General features: G+C 43.9%; 1 protein-coding gene across 18 annotated transcripts in view; it reads left to right on the top strand.

Moving 5' to 3' along the window:
- The window catches only part of KIF1A (kinesin family member 1A), a 146,840-nt gene that overhangs the window by 71,457 nt on the left and 52,462 nt on the right, over positions 1-22,921 (top strand). For 11 of the 18 annotated variants that reach the window (XM_083178152.1, XM_083178149.1, XM_083178148.1 and 8 more), the window contains exons 10-24: positions 1,346-1,363; positions 1,771-1,846; positions 3,711-3,789; positions 4,722-4,864; positions 9,642-9,841; positions 10,890-10,969; positions 11,189-11,264; positions 14,498-14,577; positions 16,607-16,713; positions 16,946-17,029; positions 17,122-17,302; positions 17,546-17,618; positions 18,166-18,259; positions 20,860-21,008; positions 22,541-22,719. In XM_083178152.1, the coding sequence (XP_083034278.1) occupies positions 1,346-1,363; positions 1,771-1,846; positions 3,711-3,789; positions 4,722-4,864; positions 9,642-9,841; positions 10,890-10,969; positions 11,189-11,264; positions 14,498-14,577; positions 16,607-16,713; positions 16,946-17,029; positions 17,122-17,302; positions 17,546-17,618; positions 18,166-18,259; positions 20,860-21,008; positions 22,541-22,719 (1,619 nt within the window). The remainder of the gene's footprint in view (positions 1-1,345; positions 1,364-1,770; positions 1,847-3,710; positions 3,790-4,721; positions 4,865-9,641; positions 9,842-10,889; positions 10,970-11,188; positions 11,265-14,497; positions 14,578-16,606; positions 16,714-16,945; positions 17,030-17,121; positions 17,303-17,545; positions 17,619-18,165; positions 18,260-20,859; positions 21,009-22,540; positions 22,720-22,921) is intronic. The other 7 variants (XM_083178166.1, XM_083178165.1, XM_083178155.1 and 4 more) reach the window with 1 other exon arrangement.

The raw sequence follows: 22,921 nt of genomic DNA, 5'->3' as shown, positions 1-22,921 counted from the left end.
AAAATTCACATAATGCCACACGGATTGAGCCAAAATTCACATAATGCCACACAGATTAAGCCAAAATTCACAATACGTTTCATAAACAGGAACATTGTCCACCAAAGGTGTGCATTAAACATTTACACCATAATGTCCATTACACGTTAAGTTACACGCCATTATATCCATTATGTATTATGTCAAACACCATAATGCCTATTAAAAATGATGCTACATAAGTGCTGCTTATCTACATGCTCATTGCCAAGGGTTCCATGCTCATTGCCAGAGGTTCCATGCTCATTGCCATGTGGGATTACATGCTCATTGCCAAGGGGAATACATGCTCGCGGTAAATGGGGGACAGCCGCCAGGCAGAAGTGATAGCCACTGACAGTGGCAGAGCCTGGCTGTATTCAGAGCACTGCAGGTCCAGGCTATTTGAAATAATACCCCTTTCACACCAGAAAATGCATTCCCAGGTTGGCCCCTTTTACACCAGCCTAGTCCCTGCATTTTCTTGTGTGAGGGGGAGAGAAAACCACCCCTCCCTCCCTTTAACCAGTTATCTTATTTAACCGGCTATATCTTTGGAACCAACTGATCCATTTACATGAGACAAGTATCATATTGAAGAACTTTTGAGTGGGCTTTGAATGATTTTGGTCCAGTGAAACTGGAACGTTTGGTTCCAGAGTAATCTGCCCTCAAAGAACATGAACAACCATGAAATTACATTTCAAAAAAGAAAAATTAGTTTACACGTAATATCTCTGGAACCGATTGACCGATATGGACCAGCCTGGTATCATATTGAAGGCCCAGCGATTTGGAATTGATTGAGATCAACCGCAAGCTTCTGTGATGCTAGGGGGGGAACAGGCAGCCGTCGGAATCGGGTGGGGGTCGGAATTGACGGGTCCCATATTATCCTATGGGGAAAAAACGTTACAGCTTTGCCAGGCGATATCTCTGGTTCCCGGGGGGCTAGAGACACGGAGCTGGGCTCGTTGGAAAGCCCTGGTCCTAAGCTACAAAATGAAATGACAGGGGGGGCACGTGCCCGGGTGCCACCCCCCTGAATCCGCCACTGTATCCAACCACACTAGTTCCCCTTTTATCTTACCTGCTTCATCTTAGAGGCTACTGTTTCTACAAAAGAACCCCCCCCAAGTATCTAAGAAAGTGTAATATACATTGAAGATATGAGCATTTGTTTTTTTACTAAAACAAGTCCATGGGTGCCAAGACCAAGTGAATTATCTTATGTTTACAAGTCCAAAACTAGACTACATTACCGTCCATAGCTGGCACAGCCTACTCCTACTGTCATGTAATGTCTGTCCTCTCTGTTTTTCCACAGGACTCTGGAACCAATAAGGTGGGGTTTCACGTGTATAGCAGAGAAAACATCACATGATAAATTGATCAGAAAATAATGACCTACTGTCTGGTGTATGCGTATCTGAATATACCTTGTATATATACAGATTAAAAATACATGTAGCGGGCTTGTGTAAGTAGGGGCAATTTACATATAATTAAACAGCAGTCAGTGATACCTTGCTGGATGTCACTTATTAAATTTTGTAACATTTTTATTTTGTATAAATGGAAAAAAAGTATAGGAAAACTGCACTGACCTTGCATTGTATATGGGAGGCGTGTTCTGTATACTGTACGGTACGTGTACTGTATACTGTATGGGAGGTATGTACTGTACACAGAAGAGGGAGAGATATAGTATATAATATAGATATTTCCTAACTGATTTTCCATCAACAACAGAACAAGAAAAAGAAGAAGACAGATTTCGTCCCATACAGAGACTCTGTACTCACCTGGCTACTGAGAGAGAACTTGGGTGAGTGATGTACTAAGGGAGTGATTCTAACTGACTCTGTAAGCTGCGAAGCTTGCAGCTTACGAGTCCATGTAACGCCGCCATATCTGCTATCAGCCATGCGGGGGTGTGTGTTATGAACAGGGCAGCCGAGAGGAATGCCGGGCCCCGGTAAAATTTTTGTGGTTTGGCCTAAGTGTGGGAGGTGTGGCCACCTCCCACGCTTAGGCCACGCCCCCAAAATGTTTAGAGGGCTTAGAGTTGCTGCCCGGGAGGGATGGAGGGGGAAGGGAGGAGTCGGACTAGGGTTCCTGCCGGGCCCCCCCAGCAAGCCCGGGCCCTGGTAATTAGTACCTGCTCCCCCCCCCTTCTCGGCTGCCCTGGTTATGAAGACACATCCCCTCGCATATGCCCGCAGCAGGAGATATCATTCGAAGGTCTGCGATCATCGAATGATTTCTCATGCCTTTGCAAATATAAGTCAGTGGAGACTGACTTATATTTGTGGGTGCCAGGAAGAAGACATGTGATGTCAGCCGCCCCCCAATGCGTACTCCCATGGGAACGCCCAGCGTTTTTATGTGGTACCCATGAAGCCATGGCCCAGCACTGCCACCACCTCCGTCCATCCCCGTCTCTCCCTCCCCGCTGCAAACAGCCTGGTGACATTGTAAATTGCCTATCACATCATAAGTTTCATTGCCCCCTTACCACCAACCAATTATTTTATTTTTGATTTATTTATTTCCTCCAGGCTTTGATGATCATTAAGCATTAAGTAATTTTATATTCATAACACCAGTATTGTTGTCATTACACCACTATTGATATTCCTTATGAATACAAAATATTTTAATATTAGATATTAATAAGAAGGAAATAAAGTAAATTAAACAAACCCTACAAGTTTGGACACCGAGTGCCGCAGTATATTTTGTCCACGCAGCAAAAGAAGTGTGCTGGAAAAGTGGTGTATGGCCATGCGGGGTGGGGGTGTGGCCTCCTAGGCTAAACCCAAATGTACCTTTATGTGGGGGTCCGTGGCTGCATGGCACACAGAGACAGGAGCCAAGTTCTGTAATTAATGTTACAGTGCAGCATCCAGCCCCCGTCACTGAGGAGGAGCGAGTCTGCAGTGTGGTATCAGCCCTCAAAAGAGGCACCTGGGTGCAGCCCACACCCCGCTAGTGATGCCACTGATATATACTGTATATAGAAGTAACATCATAGTGGCCCAAAAAATATTACACTTGTTAGAGAAAATAGGTGAAACCTGAGCTAAACTCACTTCTTTTAACTCTTATTCTAGATAAATCCACTAAACCTAGGGCGCGGGTTGGTCGGTAATGAAACGGTTACATCCACAAATATGTAAAATATGCCTCATATTGAAAATACTTTCAGATCCCTGACCTTGCATCTATTAGATATTAGCAAAACTTACTAAAAATGTCCTGGCTGATCAGGACATTTTACAGTACATGGGGCCTTATTCTAGTTCACTCTTTCTGACAAAATCCTTCTTAGATGGACAAAACCATGTGCACTGCAGGTGGGGCAGATGTTACTTGTGCAGAGAGAATTAGATTTGGGTGGGGTTTTTCTTCAAAGTGAGATCTATATTGCAGTGTAAAAATAAAGCAGTCAGTATTTTCCCTGCGCAGACACAAAATTACTCACCCAAATATAATTCTCTCTGCACATGTTGCATCTGCCCCCCTGCAGTGCACATGGTTTTGTCCATCTAAGAAGGATTTTGTCAGAAAGAATGAACCAAAATAAGGCCCTCTATGACAAGTTCTGTACTTAGTTTGAATTTAATTGTTTTTATAAATATAAAAGCCACAATGAGTGAACGTTGCTTTTTTTGTGTCCTACATTACAGGTGGGAACTCTCGCACTGCAATGGTTGCTGCTCTGAGCCCCGCAGATATTAATTATGATGAGACGCTTAGCACTCTGCGGTGAGTAATGTTACCTAATGTCATACTTGCAGCAGCATGTCAGGGGGGCGGGACGGCCAAGCGTCATCAAGCCCCGTCCCCATGACAGTCAAATAACGTAATTTGCGGGTCCGTGAATTGGCGGAGGGGCTAAAATTGCGCGATTTGCGTCATTTTAGCCCCGCCCCTTCCTGCAGACCCGTGAAAACCGGTAATTTTGCACAGCAGGGAAGGGGTGTGCTGGGACTGCCTGCCCAATGCGGGAGGATTGCACACCTTCCCGGGGGGGCCGGGAGGGGGACCCGATTTTCGTGAGCCTCCCGGCTTTTCCGGGAGGGTAGGCAAGCCTGTCTAATGTACTCTACAGAACCAAATTGAGCTTCTAGGCATCATATAGCAGAATACCTCTCATAAGTGGCCGGGTTCTTTTATAGGTTTTATTAACTATTTGGTTTCATATTGGAAACCTGAACAGTTTTCGCAGATTCATTATAGGTTGTAAATGATGGCGATATAATTATATTCATTCATAGATAAGTAGTCAAATTCCCGCACAAACAACTATTTCAGGATTTTATGTTTTACATAATTTGCTGATTAGACGCAGGTGGCTTTTAGATTTTGAGAGTAAAGATTTATCTGTCCAATCTTTCTGGTGGGAGCATAGGACAATCAAAAAATTTCTCCCAAACACTGCAAAGCATACAATGGTTGGTCAGCCAAATTGGTTAAATCAATTCCATTTTAACAAATTTATCCAAGTAATTGTTTTGGTCTTTTTTCCAGCATTTTGGGAGCAAATGTTGATGGTCATTTTTTCATATACATTTCTAGATTTTTGTTCCCCCACCCAGAGAGATTGCACAGATAAATCTTTGTGTGTGTACCCAGCTTAACTGTATAAAGGAAGGTGACGTCTCTGAGTGTGTAACAGCCACTGTACTTTCCTGCAGATACGCTGACCGTGCCAAACAGATCCGTTGCAATGCTGTCATCAATGAAGATCCAAACAACCGTCTGATCCGTGAGCTTAAAGATGAGGTGGCTCGTCTCCGAGAGCTGCTGGGAGCACAGGGGCTGTCTGACATCATTGACAGTGAGTGGTCCCCTACAGGGCACACTTGCAGTACACTACTGGGATGTCATGATGACACCATTAATGGAAGACAGGCAAAAGAATCTGTCTTTTACTTCAATATTTTTAAGACATACAGAGGGACATTATTAAAGGTGGTTCAATAGGTAACTGTGTAGTAAGAAAGGTGTTTCTATAGCAACCATTTCATTTTGCTTTGATGTTGTTAAGCGCACCTCAGCTTTTCTGCACAGTTACCTCTAGAACAGTTAAATAGATTAGCGTAATAATAATTCCTCTACACCAGGGGTGGCCAAACTGGTCCTCGAGATCTACCAACGGTTCATGTTTTCCATGTTGTGTAATTATCAAATAACATAATAATTACCTCCCCACTGAATATTTCCTTGCTTGGATTTACCATGTATTATAAACTGAGATTGCAGCCTTTTTCACAAGTCCTATCTGTGCTTTAGTGAGTTCTACTGTCCGGGCAGTTTGGTTTAGGTTAGCTACAGCTGCGGATCTGCTGATCATATTGGTTGCATCCAATGTTCAGAACTGAAATTATCGTTTGTTTGTTTTATCCCAGAAAGTAATCTGCTTGGACATTATTACTCACTGAAAGCATAGGTGCCGATTTATGTTTTTGCTGGTGGATGCTCAAGCCAAAAGTATAGGGGAGAGGGGCGTGGCCACTAAATAATACTGATTTATATTACGCAGTACAGTTGTCTCCAATATTCAAATTATGGCAACAGTGCCTAATACATAAATGCCCCCACAGAGCAGGTACAACACCCCCCCACACACACACACAGTGCCAGATACATTAATGCCCCCACAGTGCCAGATACATTAATGCCCCTACAGTGCCAAATACATAAATGCTCCCACAGTGCCAAATACATTAATGCCCCCACAGTGCCAAATACAGTACCTGTGCCAGCGACGATGGAGGGGGAGTGCAGTGGGACACGGGCGGGTGGGCCGCTGCTGAGCAGGTGCGTGCTTATCAATTTCTGTGGGTGCTCGGGTCCTCACTCACCCACAGAATCGGTACCTATGACTGAAAGTAGGGATTTCCATACAACCATATGATCTAGGTGTACTGCCTTGTCTATGTATTACTGTGTCTAACCCTGTTCATGAATATTGCTCTATGGTAGGTTGCAGAGATTCTTATAATTATTCTGATTAGCAGTGCTTGGTATTATAGAGTGCATCTGTATTTTGTGCACTGTGCATAATTGCAATCACATTGTTTTCTCTATAAATACAGTAGGCCCAGTTTGGGTGATAGAAGTCAACTACTAATCTCTATGAAAATTCCACAATCACCCATTGTCCAGATAAAGTTTTGGCTGGCAAAAGCAAGTGCCAACCTGTTACAACACACTGCTCTGTCACATTAGAAATGTACCCGCAGACCTAAGAAATTATAGTGGATAATGCAATTCCTGGGCCTCTGGGTAGTGGGTAATGTCCTTCATAGACCTCTGGGTAGTGGGTAATGTCCTTCATAGGCCTCTGTGTAGTGGGTAATGTCCTTCATAGACCTCTGGGTAGTGGGCAATGTCCTTCATAGGCCTTTGTGTAGTGGGTAATTCCCTTCATAGGCCTCTGTGTAGTGGATGATGCCCCTAATAGGCCTCTGTGTAGTGGGTAATGTCCTTCATAGGCCGCTGTGTAGTGGGTAATGTCCTTCATAGGCCTCTGTGTAGTGGGTAATGCCCTCCATAGGCCTCTGTGTAGTGAATAATGCCCTTCATAGGCCTCTGTGTAGTGGGTAATGTCCTTCATAGGCCTCTGTGTAGTGGGTAATGTCCTTCATAGGCCTCTGTGTAGTGGGTAATGTCCTTCATAGGCCTCTGTGTAGTGGGTAATGTCCTTCATAGGCCTCTGTGTAGTGGGTAATGCCCTTCATAGGCCTCTGTGTAGTGGATAATGCCCTTCATAGGTCTCTGTGTAGTGTATAATGCCCCTAATAGGCCTCTGTGTAGTGGGTAATGTCCTTCATAGGCCTATGTGTAGTGGGTAATGTCCTTCCCAGGCTTCTGTGTAGTGGGTAATGCCCTTCATAGGCCTCTGGGTAGTGGGTAATGTCCTTCATAGGCCTCTGTGTAGTGGGTAATGTCCTTCATAGGCCTCTGTGTAGTGGGTAATGTCCTTCATAGGCCTCTGTGTGGTGGGTAATGCCCTTCATAGACCTCTGTGTAGTGGATAATGTCCTTCATAGACCTCTGGGTAGTGGGCAATGTCCTACATAGGCCTCTGTGTAGTGGGTAATGTCCTACATAGGCCTCTGTGTAGTGGGTAATGTCCTTCATAGGCCTCTGTGTAGTGGGTAATGTCCTTCATAGGGCTCTGTGTAGTGGGTAATGTCCTTCATAGGCCTCTGTGTGGTGGGTAATGCCCTTCATAGACCTCTGTGTAGTGGATAATGCCCCTAATAGGCCTCTGTGTAGTGGTTAATGTCCTTCATAGGCCTCTGTGTAGTGGGTAATGTCCTTCGTAGACCTCTGTGTGATGGGTAATGCCCTTCATAGATCTCTGTGTAGTGGATAATGCCCCTAATAGACCTCTGTGTAGTGGATAATGCCCCTAATAGGCCTCTGTGTAGTGGATAATGTCCTTCATAGGCCTCTGTGTAGTGGGTAATGTCCTTCATAGGCCTCTGTGTGGTGGGTAATGCCCTTCATAGGCCTTTGTGTAGTGGGTAATTCCCTTCATAGGCCTCTGTGTAGTGGATGATGCCCCTAATAGGCCTCTGTGTAGTGGGTAATGTCCTTCATAGGCCGCTGTGTAGTGGGTAATGTCCTTCATAGGCCTCTGTGTAGTGGGTAATGCCCTCCATAGGCCTCTGTGTAGTGAATAATGCCCTTCATAGGCCTCTGTGTAGTGGGTAATGTCCTTCATAGGCCTCTGTGTAGTGGGTAATGTCCTTCATAGGCCTCTGTGTAGTGGGTAATGTCCTTCATAGGCCTCTGTGTAGTGGGTAATGTCCTTCATAGGCCTCTGTGTAGTGGGTAATGCCCTTCATAGGCCTCTGTGTAGTGGATAATGCCCTTCATAGGTCTCTGTGTAGTGTATAATGCCCCTAATAGGCCTCTGTGTAGTGGGTAATGTCCTTCATAGGCCTATGTGTAGTGGGTAATGTCCTTCCCAGGCCTCTGTGTAGTGGGTAATGCCCTTCATAGGCCTCTGTGTAGTGGGTAATGTCCTTCATAGGCCTCTGTGTAGTGGGTAATGTCCTTCATAGGCCTCTGTGTAGTGGGTAATGTCCTTCATAGGCCTCTGTGTGGTGGGTAATGCCCTTCATAGACCTCTGTGTAGTGGATAATGTCCTTCATAGACCTCTGGGTAGTGGGCAATGTCCTACATAGGCCTCTGTGTAGTGGGTAATGTCCTACATAGGCCTCTGTGTAGTGGGTAATGTCCTTCATAGGCCTCTGTGTAGTGGGTAATGTCCTTCATAGGGCTCTGTGTAGTGGGTAATGTCCTTCATAGGCCTCTGTGTGGTGGGTAATGCCCTTCATAGACCTTTGTGTAGTGGATAATGCCCCTAATAGGCCTCTGTGTAGTGGTTAATGTCCTTCATAGGCCTCTGTGTAGTGGGTAATGTCCTTCGTAGACCTCTGTGTGATGGGTAATGCCCTTCATAGATCTCTGTGTAGTGGATAATGCCCCTAATAGACCTCTGTGTAGTGGATAATGCCCCTAATAGGCCTCTGTGTAGTGGATAATGTCCTTCATAGGCCTCTGTGTAGTGGGTAATGTCCTTCATAGGCCTCTGTGTGGTGGGTAATGCCCTTCATAGACCTCTGTGTAGTGGATAATGCCCCTAATAGGCCTCTGTGTAGTGGGTAATGTCCTTCATAGCCCTCTGTGTAGTGGGTAATGTCCTTCATAGGCCTCTGTGTGGTGGGTAATGCCCTTCATAGACCTCTGTGTAGTGGATAATGCCCCTAAAAGGCCTCTGTGTAGTGGGTAATGTCCTTCATAGGCCTCTGTGTAGTGGATTATGCCCCTAATAGGCCTCTGTGTAGTGGGTAATGTCCTTCATAGGCCTCTGTGTAGTGGGTAATGTCCTTCATAGGCCTCTGTGTGGTGGGTAATGCCCTTCATATGCCTCTGTGTAGTGGATAATGCCCCTAATAGTCCTCTGTGTTTTGGATAGTGCCCTTAATAGACCTCTGTGTAGTGGATAATGCCCTTCATAGGCCTCTGTGTACATGTTGTTCTCAATTTTAAATTGTTATGAAATGAGGGAATATAATATAATATCCTATTAATATGACAGTGTAATGTATCATAGGGTGCAGTACATATATATGATTCCTTGTGTCCTCTCCTTGTGATCTATCTACAACATCCAAACTGAGATTTCTCTTCTCGCTTTTCTGCTTGTCCTGAATCCTGCCTGCCCCTTAATATGAACTCTCCTGAAACTCTTCCTTCCTTTGCATCATATTTATTTCTGTCTCTTGTCATGCCATGTTCTCGTTACAATGTGCTCTATATAAACCCGGTTTCATTTTCTCTGCTTGTCTTCCATCTGTCTCATTCACATAATGTAATAATTACTCCCCAATCATTGGATATTTATATTTCTTGCTTTGATTATTCCCTGTACTTTGCTCACTGTCTCCTGCCAATACATCTTGTTTTATCATTTACTGCTGTCTCCATCTCTCTATTCCATAATTGCTCCCGCTTTCCTTCCTCTTCTCCATCCCGGTATCCCCTTCTTTTCGGTTCGGAATCTCCCTTTTGCTCTGGCTTCTGCTCTCTATAGATGTGTGTCCTGTGGATAACGCCAATGTCCTACACACGCGTCACGCTGCTGACAATCTCTTCACAGCCGTCAATGCCCTGACTGGCATGAGCCCTTCGTCCTCCATGTCTGGTTTGTCTAGTCGAGCTGCCTCTGTCTGCAGTCTACATGATCGCCTTGCCTTCACTCCAGGGAGTGAGGAAGCTATCGAGAGGCTTAAGGTACACTTTCCAAATAACTATGATGTATGTATGTATGTATGATGTACGGGTGACTGCTGGTGACATATACACTAACTATGTACTAACTAAGGGTCTGATTCGGAGTCATGGTCCTCTATTTGCACTAATATAAATGCGAGAATCCACTGAAGTGTGCAGAAAGTCTGTACAACTGAACGTGGAAGCAATCCTGCCCACTCACAATTATCATCAATAGTATTTAGATCATTGTTAGTATCTGGACATACTAGGTCAGGGCTGGGCAACATCGGCCCTCCAGATGTTAATGAACTACACATCCCAGGATACTTTGCATTAGTTTTGCTATGTGGCCATGCTGAAACTGATGCAAGGCATGTTGGGATGTGTAGTTCATCAACATCTGGAGGGCCGGTGTTGCCCAGCCCTGTACTAGGTGCTAAAGATCCATCAGGAACAGACGTTCTATCGCAGTCTCAATGCTGACACTCCCATGACATTCCTGCAAAAAGGGTCTGTTTCTTGTGATCTCATGGTCAATGCTTGGTTACCATCTAGAAGAGCCGATTTCACGGAAACACTTGTGGTCCGTTAACTTACAGATCAATCCGTCAACCAGTGGTACTATGACCCAGCACCTGCACAGTCACGGATTACTATCTTTTGTGCATTTATTTTCACCTTTTTGCATCAATGTTGACGCCTGAGCACATGGACCCCCAATCAGTGTACCGCTACCACTGCTCTCCGCACACCTTACTGTTCCCAATCGTGGATCAACGTTGATGGTAGTGCATAATAACGTTCAATTAAAAAAATAACGTATCATGGGTCAACACTAGCAATGTCAACCGGTTGCTTGTGTCAACATTTTGACCATGCTTACCATGTATGTTGACCATATGTCGAACTATGAACAGTCATCCTAGACGCTGCCTGTCAGCCATCCGTACACCTCCACCGTACACCTAACACTGAACGTGCTGTAGCACCAGTCTGACAATACGGTGTTCTTCTGATTATGTGCCGCTAACTACAAATCTCTTGTTTCTTCATGCTTGCAATCCAGGAAACAGAGAAGATTATTGCTGAGCTAAATGAGACATGGGAAGAGAAGCTGCGCCGCACTGAAGCTATCCGCATGGACAGGTAAATGGCCTTCGATGAGAACACGAGCGATGGATTCTAAGAGTCCTGGCAAAGAATGTAACAAGAACTGAAAGAAGAGATAATAATCTCATACTTACCTAGCAAATGGATCATTTGAATTGGAAGTCATGCAGTTATATTAGCAGTGAGGCCTTGTCCTCAGAATGTGGTGGTCTTTGCCTCCTGTCTGATTCTACACCTGTCTTCTTGCTCTTACAGGGAGGCCCTACTAGCAGAGATGGGGGTGGCCATGAGAGAGGATGGAGGAACTCTTGGGGTCTTTTCACCTAAAAAGGTACATTGTGAAGGCCGTATGACAAACTAAGCAATGTTATACTCTTGCTGAAGTACTGGACATTTACCTATTGGGGCTGAGGTACTGTAGAAAGAGCACTACAGTAGTTGGTGTGTTGTATGTTGCATTAGTTATACTGCTCATTGCCAGAACAGTGTACATGCACTGGCTGATTCCCCTATGTACGCAAGCTTGCCCCAAAATGGACTGAGCAGAACAAGTTTGCTCTATTATAGGCCCAGAACAGCTGCAGCAGTTTGGCACAATTGAGAACACATACAGGAGGTCATTCTGGTCTGTACACTCCCCTGCATGTTCGCACAGGGGAGCGATGTTTCGTTTGTGCGCATGTGCATAAACTTTTATGCACATGTGCAGGCTCTTTGGGCGAATGGACACAGTGAATTGATTATTCGCTGGGCCATTCGCACGTAGCATTGCGGGTGGGGGAACGCGCTGGGCAAAGGTTGCGCCCATGGGAGCTCCCAGCATTTCATGAAAATGCTGGGCGTTCCCATGGTAATTCGGACGTGACGTGGGGTGCCGGGGGTGGGTGGCCAACGTCACATGGTGTCAGCCAACCGCCCTGTCTTCAGCTAAATGGCTGCAAATATAAGTCAGTCTCCAGTGACTTATATTTGCGTGGCTTGTAGAAATCATTCGATGGTTGGCAACTATCGAATGATTTTGGTCCCCGCACGCAAGGCTGCGAATGGATATTTATGCTAAACATCGATTTGCATGCCTGCCGGTTAAGTCGGTGAGACTGCTGCATAAGACATGTTTCTGTAGTGTAATTGATGTCTAATATCAAATACATTTGACACCTCTCTTTTTATTATCCCCTAAGCCTACTTAGTAAATGCTTCTTCCCATGTCAGAGCCCGCCAGGGCTGCCTACCTGACTTCCCTGGTAATGTAGGATTGCCATCACCTGTGGTTAAACACCTTTCTTATCAATTACCTAGCTCCCCACAGGTGATGGCAATCATACATTACCAGGGAAGTCCAGGAACAGAGCATTTTCTCCCTCATGGAGAGGGTCAGGTAGGCAACCCTAGAGCCCGCACACACATGCACCATTATGTCAGAGGACGGGAGAGGCCTCAGACAAGTATATTGCCTCAGGTCCCATGCACTAAATGACAAGATCTGGTTTGAATTTGATTACACTAATAGGTGTCCAAACCATAACTTATGCACCTCAGACATGAACAGGAAGTCATCCAGATGGCTATTTCCAAGTTCTATCTTTGTTTTGTTTTGGTTGTACAGTAGGTCACACACAATATCTGACCAATTTGTAGACTCCCTCTTGCTATATTGTTGCCGAGATGACCAGTTTTTATAAGTATATAAATCAGGGGTCCTCCACCTATTTTACTCTGGGACCACTCTGGGAGAATAGTCACCACACATGTGTGGTCAGCAGGTGGCACATGCATGGCAGCATTGTGGAGGCACAAAATGTGAGGAGTCCGAAGTACAGTAACACACAATTCAACTGATATTTCAGACTCCTTGGATCATTGACAGAGATATCAGAGAAGTCATCAGCCTAAGGGTCAGCAACAGGGAGTAGCAACCCCATGCTGAGATGATATCCTCCATGGGTTAAAGTGAGGGAGAACGTGGTCGAACTGAGTTCCAACACCTCTCATTTTAACCTCCACATGGGCCCTGCACAGGAACTCTCACAGGGCCAGATGTATCAAGCTTCAAAAGTGATAAAATGGAAAGTGATAAACAGCCAACCAATCAGCTCCTGCCTGACATTTTTCAAACACAGTCTGTGACATGACAGGTATGAGCCGATTGGCTGGCTGTTTATCACTCTCCATTTTATCACTTTTGAAGCTTGATGCATCTGGCCCATAGAAAAGCATTCTAGTTTACAGGGTAGGATAATTAGGTGGCATAGGGAAATGAGTTCCCCCACCTCTGCATGACCACTTTAAGCCCTGCTCTCAACCCACTTTGGGGTCAGGTTGAGAGCCGCTGATATAATTAGTTAGTCTTAAAGGGGTTGTATAGTTTTGGACACCTTCACCTTGTTATGTCCAGACCCCCTTGTAACCAGTATTCACTCTGTAAGCTTCACAACCATTGCTAGGGCTCCCAGTGCAGGAGAACTGAGCACATACAGGGCCCGATTCAAACCTGCTTGCTGGGCTGCAAGAAGATAATCGCTGCCCCACTGAGCTCCCTCACCATCTAATGATTTCCCCCTGCTCGCAGTGCTGAGTACATCTAGGCTTACTCAGCACTGCAAAGGCCATGGGGGAAGGAGGCCGCTGCTGATGTCAGTGGCCCTCCCTCCCAATGGCCAGGGAATGCCAAGGAATGCCTGTATTTTACTGGGCACTCCCGGAAAATGCCCCCAAACGCCCGGTGCCTGTCAAGCACATTGCGAGCATCCAGAGAAGGCTAGCCTTCGCATTGGTCCATTTACAAGAGGACCCTGTGCATGCGCACAACGTACCGTGCACATGAGCAGTCTTTCGATAATCATCAGGGCTGTGAATTCACAGCCCCACATATGGGACTGATTCGGGCCCACAGACCTAGTCAATAGAGTGACCTAGAAATTGGCAAATGGAACCGCCAGAACTGGCTAATGATACTGATCAATATCTAAATGATGATGATGAGGTAGTGATTGGAGCTGACAGAAAATGTGCTCATCCTTCATTTCCTGCTCTGTTACTGCCACCACATTAAATTAGACATACATCATTAGCCCCATGCGGTGCTCAAGTTGCCAGGTACATCTTTTTATTTTTGGTCTCAGTCACCCACTTAGTATGTATATGGCCACCATACTTTGACTTTTGAACTTGACTGTGGCTGCAATATATGCTTGTATTACTGAGTATGAGTCATTGGGTCATTGTGTGCTGTATTGTGTTGTTTTTGTGTTTTTGAGTTTTTTTTGTCTTTTTTGTTGTCTTCTCAACCCACTCACTTCCCCGCACCCGGGATAATCAGCTCATCCCTGCAGCTCTGGATATGTGCTCAGACCTGGTTGGGGTTTATTCCCCAAAAGAGGTTGGTGCAGGTTTAGTGTGCTGTGTCTTTCTGCCTACCTGCCCCTGCCCTTCTCTGGCTCATAGGGGGAAGAGCGTTCTTCTACTTTACATCACTTTTGTGCACGTTATAATGTAATATTACATTTGGCACATTAGTCTTTGCGCTCTACATGTAACCGCTGACATTTCTCTCTCTGTCTTTAGACTCCTCATCTAGTGAATCTTAATGAAGATCCTCTGATGTCTGAGTGTCTCTTATATTACATCAAGGATGGAATCACAAGGTGAGAACAGACATGGGACACATTAATGGGAAGCCAGTAATATAGAAAGGATGAGATACATAATAACATAAAGCTTCCTGATGACACGACCTACAGTATATTACATAGAACCGCTTCAGATGGATCCTCTGTATAAAACGTTAAAACAGTTGGACTCGTATCCACCACATATTGTGCCGGCACAACTGCTCTGTCCATGGAGATTTCATGCAGATTTTTGTGATTTCTTTCTATGAGGTTTGAAGTACTTTTTCAGTTGTATAATCCATGAGTTCAGGTTAAACCAAGATCAGTTCAGGCTGATGAGAGATGGGTTTATGACGTAGAATTTAAGTCAAATGGACATGAAGTTCTATGATATATGAACTTAGGTATAAGGGTTATGAGCAGGGTCACCAATAGGGGGGTGCTGTGGGTACAGCTATCCCGGGCAATCTGAAAGGGCCCGGCAGCTCATTTTGACCACCGCAACCCCCCGACTGCCTCTGCCTCACTGCGCTCAGTGCACTGAACAAAGCAGGTCCCAGAGCGCAGGCTTATTCAACCCAGGACTTTTTTGAGACAATCAGAGCTCGCGTACCGGAAGCCAATCAGAGCGTCTACCGATATGCGAGCTCTGATTGGTTCACCAACCGGTGCTGCATTTTAATTGGCTGCCGGCATCTTGAGTTGAAGAGAACTGTGCTCCGGGTCCTCCAGGCTGCAGCTTAGCAGGAGATGAGATGGGGGAGCAGGAACCGGGTTACAGTAAGTCAAGTGAGGAGGGGGGAGGGGGGGAGGTGTAGCCCAGACTGGAAATGAGTCCCGGGCCCCAAAATTCCTGACAACAGCCCTGGTTATGAGTATTGGTAGCTGAAGAATATTTGCTAATTGCTTGTTTTCAGATCTGTGAGATATATAAATTCAGGTGAAGTAAGATTTAAAATGAAGGTCCTGATTCAGCCTGGATCACATAGAAATGCAGGAGGAGTTGCATTTGCAATAGCTTTAGAGTGCAATGTTATTGCAGTTATAGAGAAACTTTCCGACCATCGGGAATTAATTCATGAATTAATCCTTAATGCTTAAAAGATATACAAGTAATATGTTTGCATTCCCACCATTTCAGTCAGGTTCTCCTTCATCCTTCACGAATTGGCCCAGATAGGTGTATAGTGTACGGTTGTACAAAAAAAAAGGGCATATTATGTGGTTGCACCTACATAAGAGCAATTTCTATCTTGTTTAGGCCAAATAGGCTCACCAATGATGTGGGAATGGGTACATGTCTGTAACTTGAGACTCTTCTTTATTGGAACCCCTTAGCTTATTCTCTGGTTCCGCAGCGACAAGTTCTATTAGCGTTTGATCTGATTCAATATTATTCTCCCTGGCTTCAGCCCTACCTTGTTATATGTTTTGTGCCTATTCTGCCTGTTCTGTTATTAGCTTATATATTAACTTTGATTCATATACCATTCTGTATAGTCAGCAGCTGCTTTGTGAAACTAGTAATGACAGCCATAACCTGTGGTCTCCCAGCACCAGTGCCAAACACTTTCTTTGCAGGGTTACCTTGCGAACATTGAGGGGTCACATTAACATGCACAAATCGTATATAGCAGCGGTTCTCAAACTGTGGGTCCTGACCCAAAAGTGGGTGCCAACGACTCCATGTTGCTGACCATCAGGCTGATGACTCTTCTAATCTCAGTCAGTGATTCAAGGAGTCTGAGAAATCTGTTGGATTGCCTGCTATTTTAGACTCCTCCCATCATTTTATGCCTCCATAATGCTGCCCTGTATGTGCTGTCTGCTGACTACACATTTGATGTGATGACCTTCTGCAGTAACTTGCTGGGGTCCTGTAATTATTTTTATTGTCCGATGGGGTCCCAGAGCAAAATAGTTTGAGGACCTCTGGTATATACAGTAGCCATCGACAAGTGCTAGCAACGTGGTGGCATCATGTCATAGACTATAGTTAGAAGACATGATTTCCAGCATATGAAATATATTGTGTTCCGCTTACACTGATTTCTTGTCCTAGAGTTGGACGAGAAGATGTAGAGAGGAGACAGGACATTCTCCTGAGTGGTCACTTCATCCGGGAAGAGCATTGTATGTTCCGGAGCCACACCATGCCCTGCGGCTCAGGTAATATGATTCCTTCATCTGGAACTGTACCTCATATGACTTATATATTTAATGTTGTAGAATGTTCTGGATATATTGGTGGACATTTCTAGTCGCCAGATATTTTGATATGAGCAGAAAAAAATTACTTTTAACTAATACTCCCCAAATTTATTATATTTCACTTACCGAAAGCTGATTTTTGTAAGAAAATATTGTTGTTAATGTTGTCCAATGTTTTGGTGTCTCCCAGTGGTAGTGACCCTGGAGCCGTATGATGGGGCTGACACTTACGTGAATGGGAAGAAAGTACAGGAGTCGTGCATACTAAGATCTGGTGAGGATAAACTAGAATCAGCCATGTCTTTAATTATTTATATATTAATATATCTACTGTAAATGAACACTAATGACATTGATCCCATTAAGGTAATCGTATAATTATGGGGAAGAGTCACGTATTTCGCTTTACGCACCCTGAGCAAGCTCGCCAAGAGCGGGAGCGCACTCCATGTGCTGAGACCCCTGTGGAACCGGTGGATTGGGCATTCGCTCAGCGGGAGCTGCTGGAAAAGCAGGGGATTGACATGAAACAGGAGATGGAACAGAGGTGAGACTGGGGGCAATAAATTGAATCTTAATAATAACAGAACTTTATTTCAGAGATGTCGGTGGACACGTGTGTTATGTTGTGTTTGGCTCTAAAACCATCATTGTGTTTTGCTTTTGGAAAAACTACCCTTATGCCTTTTGCTTTTGTTTTTTTCATGTTGGATCTAATGATGTTTGCATGTATTATACACTTATACATCACACAGGATAGTTGTCCACTGTATTACTCTTCCCCAATCAGGCTACAGGAACTGGAAGAACAATATAGAAAAGAGCGAGAGGAAGCTAATTACCTTCTGGAACAGCAGAGACTGGTGAGGAGCTGATGGCTCGACAGGGCCTCTGTATGTAAGAATGTGAATTGTTTTTTATGTGTCTGTAGTGACCACTATTGGGAAGTATAGTTCAGGTAATTTATGAAGGGCAAACTAAGTTGAACATAGACTACTTGCTGTGCGGCTAAGTGAGATTTCATCTGTCCACATGTTCACCTCTGGTCCTGCTGACCTGCTAATCCTGGTTCCTGATTATGGCAATTCCAGGAAGACATAGTTCATCTTTTTATGCTTATGATCTGCTTAGCTCTGCTGCACTTGCATAGTGTCACTTCTTAGTACTTTGTGCATGTTTATTTATTTATCATCACATTCTCATACACAACATGTAAATTTAATACAGTATAGCAGCACTCATAGCATAGGAAAACAGTAGTCTTACAGAACCCAGCAGCAACGCTGTAGTAATGATACAGACTCTGGGCTTGTAGCTGTGTCCCTGCATAACCACCACAGCACTAGAGTTATGTAGATTTTAATTATATTGTGCTGTGTTACTACAATACTTTTCTTTTTTAATCTACAGGATTATGAAAGCCGGTTGGAAGCCCTACAAAGACAGATGGATTCCAGATATTATACTGAGGTCAATGAGGAAGAGGAGGAACCTGAGGATGAAGGTAAGAGTACAAAATATATAGAGCCCATGGGGTATATCTACTAAAGGCAGGGTTGCCTACTTTTAGGCTGCCCTATCCAAGAGAGGAAGCAGGGGGCAGGGCCGGAGGGCGTGCCATGAAAGGGGAAGGGTCGGAGCTCAACAATTGAGCAAGCGCATCATCGCAGTCACGCCCCTGCTATGCAATGCCAGTATTACAGGAGGTGAACCTGATTTTCAAGTGCCTCCCAGCCATTCCGGGAGGGTAGACAAGTATGACAAAAGGTCGATATGAGGGGGGGAATCAGTTGATGCTCTATCGATTTTTGGTCGATTTTATGAGTCACTTATTTACTAAAGTCAAGATACACTCAACATTCACTGAAATATAACTTTGCACTTTAATAGAACCACTTCCAAACCTTTAATACTTTAAGATCAGTTCCTAACCCATATTTACTAATATATTTATTTATAATATAATTATAATATTTAAAATTCAGACAAAAATATATATTTCAATAGTACCGTCAGGAGCAGTTCTATTTATTTTATTTTTCACGTGGAATTGTCTGAAACCATTATATGATGGGAAAAACATGGTAGAGGGGTATGTAGGGCACTCTTGGCTGCATAAGTCATTATTTATAAAGGCACAGCAATTCTTTAATAAAAATGTGGATATGCCAATTGTTTTTGGGTAAGACAAGGCATGTGACTTGTTTTAGCCAATGGGAGTATTTTTTAAATAAATTTGTCGATTTTGCGTTAAGAAAAGCATGCAATCCCTAATGCAGCTTCAGTAAACGCAGCTGAATCTAATCCGATGTAATGATATTTTCATATAACATGCCTTTAAACCCAAAAATTAGGGGTTGTAACTCATGAAAAATGTTAATTGCATTTCCTAAAACCAGTTGTTTCATTTTTGCATGTCATCTAGTAATATTGCCTTATCACATAGAACGATAACATCAGTTTAGCTTTGCAATGCGCCGGCTGCACCGCCAATAGTTCCCGACATACAAGTTGTAAATGAATAAAGATATTGTCCCAAAGCAGATTTCTTGAATAAGTTTTGTGAATATGTTAGTGATATTGTTATTAGTAATAGAGTATAAGCCAATGTGCAAGAGAACATTTTAAGCACTAAGGACGTTCTAAACATAGCAGAATGTATGTAAAGTATAATATAATTTATTCATTATTATTAGTTATTTATTTTCCGCACATATTTCACTGTTCTCCACAGAGAATGTTTCAGTCACACATATATAATATATATATATATATATATATATATATATATATATATATATATATATACTGTATATATATATATAGCCAAAAGCAAATGTCCCGGTGCCAGCTTAGGATCAAAAGTCCAAATATATACTTACGCTGCACACCGGCAGCAGCAGCAGCACACGGGGAAATAATAGTCACGACCACAGCAGGTATCAGCAACGTTTCGATATTTACTTTATCGTCATCAGGCATAAAAACAAATAGACATAGCTCACCTTATATCCCCAAACCCGGCGTGCACGTCGGTGCACGTTTTCGCGGCGGCGGGAATGACCGTCATCACAGTGAGATAGCTACCGACCAGAACCATGGCAACGCGTCGCCACGGAAACGGGCCATGGAAGATGACATCACATGTTTAGACGGATCACCGCAGCAAAAACCGTGCTACAGACAGTACTCGTGCATTTAAAAAGACATGGGGTGAAATGTAATAGGATGAGAGATTCAGAAAGTGAGAGATTTGGTAAGAAATCTCCAGGTTTTTTAAGGCGGCAATCATTTACACTGCAAAACCAGTTTGATTTTGCAGTGTAAATGATTGCCGCTTTAAAAAACCTGGAGATTTCTTACCAAATCTCTCACTTTCTGAATCTCTCATCCTATTACATTTCACCCCATGGTGAAGTAAAGAATGGTAACAGATACATACAAAAACATATTACAAAAACATATCAAAGGCACAATGATACAGTACAATACTAATAACATTACAATATGGGCATGATAAAAAATGTATATAAACGCATGTAGCCCTAAATGATCATTAAGTCCGTGTGGAACCATCGTTCTTAATCGATGAATCCACTGGGATTCGCATTGTAAAAGAGCCAAAGACCTATTACCACCACGCAAACGTTTTGGCATATGGTCAATGATAATATATCTAAGATTAGCCATACTGTGACCAGCCTGTGCAAAGTGGCTGGTCACTAATACTAGATGTAAGAGCCACCCTAATTGCCCCGGTAGCTGTCTCACTGTGATGACGGTCATTCCCGCCGCCGCGAAAACGTGGACCGACGTGGACGCCGGGTTTGGGGATATAAGCTGAGCTATGTCTATTTGTTTTTATGCCTGATGATGATTAAGTAAAAATCGAAACGTTGCTGATACCTGCCGTGGTCGTAACTATTATTTCCCCGTGTGCTGCTGCTGCTGCCGGTGTGCAGCGTGAGTATATATATATATATATATACAGTATATATATATATATATATATATTTACTAGGGTTCATTGTTTTGCTCTTATACCTGTGTGTGCTGTGCGCGATATAGAGCTTATTAGTAATACTGTACCCACCATTGTTTCAGTCCAATGGACGGATCAGGAGTATGATCTCGCACTCTGGGCTTTTCGGAAATGGAAATGGTACCAATTCACTTCACTTCGTGACCAGCTCTGGGGCAATGCCATCTTCCTGAAAGAGGCCAATGCTATCAGTGTGGAGCTTAAAAAGAAGGTAATCCTTCTTTTCTGTCATGTATATGCAATATATACTTTATATACTGTGTTTCTCATGTGTTTATATAATCGATTATCGCACTTGTGCCCATGCGCAGTGTCAAACTGCGATCGCATCTTGAAATTATGCATTCACTTTTTATTTGTCAGCAAAGGGGGGCATTAGGGGGTAGTCAAGGGGTGCTGTGAGACATCACAAACAGCCGCTGCGAGCCGGAAAATGGCGGCCCCTCATCTGCCTTTGCAAAACTGCAACTGAACCTGAATTAGCCCCCTAGGCAGGTATAGCAACATGCCAGATTTTTTCCAAATAAATCAAAGGTTACAAGCAAAGAAGGAGGTGTTAATACACATTACCCTATTAGATATTTTGGGTATCCTATATAAATAATGTTATTTTAGTAATGAATAGAACATTACATATATGGAAATTGTGAACAGGGCAGTAAAATTAGACAAACCGCATTATTGTTTTGTGCCGGATGGCATGCCATTACATCACGTTCTAAGTGGGTAACAGTAGGGGAACTGACTGATACTGAGAGCCTGTAGAAGACAGGGCCCTTTGTGTGTCTATGTTCCAGGGACCAACAGATAGATTGGAGATTATATTAGAGACAAACATATTTTACAGCACTGCTTAAACACTGTGGCCTGATTCAGAGGTGGATGCTTTTGGAGCCAAGACTGTGGGCTAGATGCACTAAGCTTCAAAAGTGATAAAATGGAGAGTGATAAACAGCCAGCCAATCAGCTCCTACCTACCATGTCACAGGCTGTGTTTGAAAAATGCCAGGCAGGAGCTGATTGGTTGGTTATTAATCACTCTCCATTGTATCACTTTTGAAGCTTAGTGCATCTGGCCCTGTGTCTATTTACCCAGTGTCTTTATGCCAATGCCACAGTAGACGGTCTTCCTCCTGAGACCCTCGCCGGCTGCTGTGCTAATCCAGTGATGTGCATATTAAGTTGCACCATTGGGCACACCATCAGAGATAGCTGCAGCTCTACATCAGCACAGATTTTTCATCGGAACATGGCCGCTGGTGTCAGTGCTTTCACTAACCATGACATGTCCAAGTCTAACTATCCATTGAAATTGCATGTATCTGCATGCAAATCCGATTTGCCATTATACAGTAACCATTGGGACACATTCACCACAGCGTCCACCTCTGATATTATGCCCTGTATAAGCAGCATGATGAAAGAAGTATATAAATTATATACAGTATGTATTCTTATTATTAATAATGGTCATCAGTTAACCATACCAGGTGTGTTGTAGAGTGCGACATAAAGTGTCTCCACGCTGGGACTGGATTACTGGTGAGCTGGGAAGGCAATGGAGTCATCTGCCGCCAGGCTCCTGCTCTCAAAAGGGCACCTCTCCTCCCCTGCAAGTTTGAATCTGTTAATTGAGCTATTTGGGGGCACCAATAGTTATCTGGCTTCTGGGCAACTGGGACCAACTTATGCCACTGTGCACAGTTATTATGGCCTGGTGTGACACTGCCGCTGTGTCTACAGGTGCAGTTCCAGTTTGTGTTGCTGACAGACACCCTGTATTCACCTCTGCCTCCTGACTTATTGCCCCCGGATGCTCACTCTGAACGTGAGAGACGTCCCTTCCCAAGGACCATTGTGGCTGTGGAGGTCCAAGACCAGAAGAACGGTGCAACACACTATTGGACCCTGGAGAAACTCAGGTATTCATAGTTTTTTTTGGATAATGAGACTCAGGGTGGAAAATCGCTTAAAATTGTACCTGCAACCTCTGTATAGTGGACTCATTCACTGTGTGGGCTGAACCAATATTTAGGTAATATTTATTCAGTATATTTATTAGAAGGTTGTGACTTCTCTGAGACTCTTATTCAAATCTCTGCGTTGAGTGGTCACGATGCCCAG

Source organism: Crinia signifera, chromosome 3 (assembly GCF_055691185.1).
Source record: "Crinia signifera chromosome 3, ASM5569118v1, whole genome shotgun sequence".
Lineage (NCBI taxonomy): Eukaryota > Metazoa > Chordata > Amphibia > Anura > Myobatrachidae > Crinia > Crinia signifera.
The sequence above is the reverse complement of the archived record's forward strand: the minus strand, read 5'-3'. Positions and strand labels throughout refer to the sequence as shown.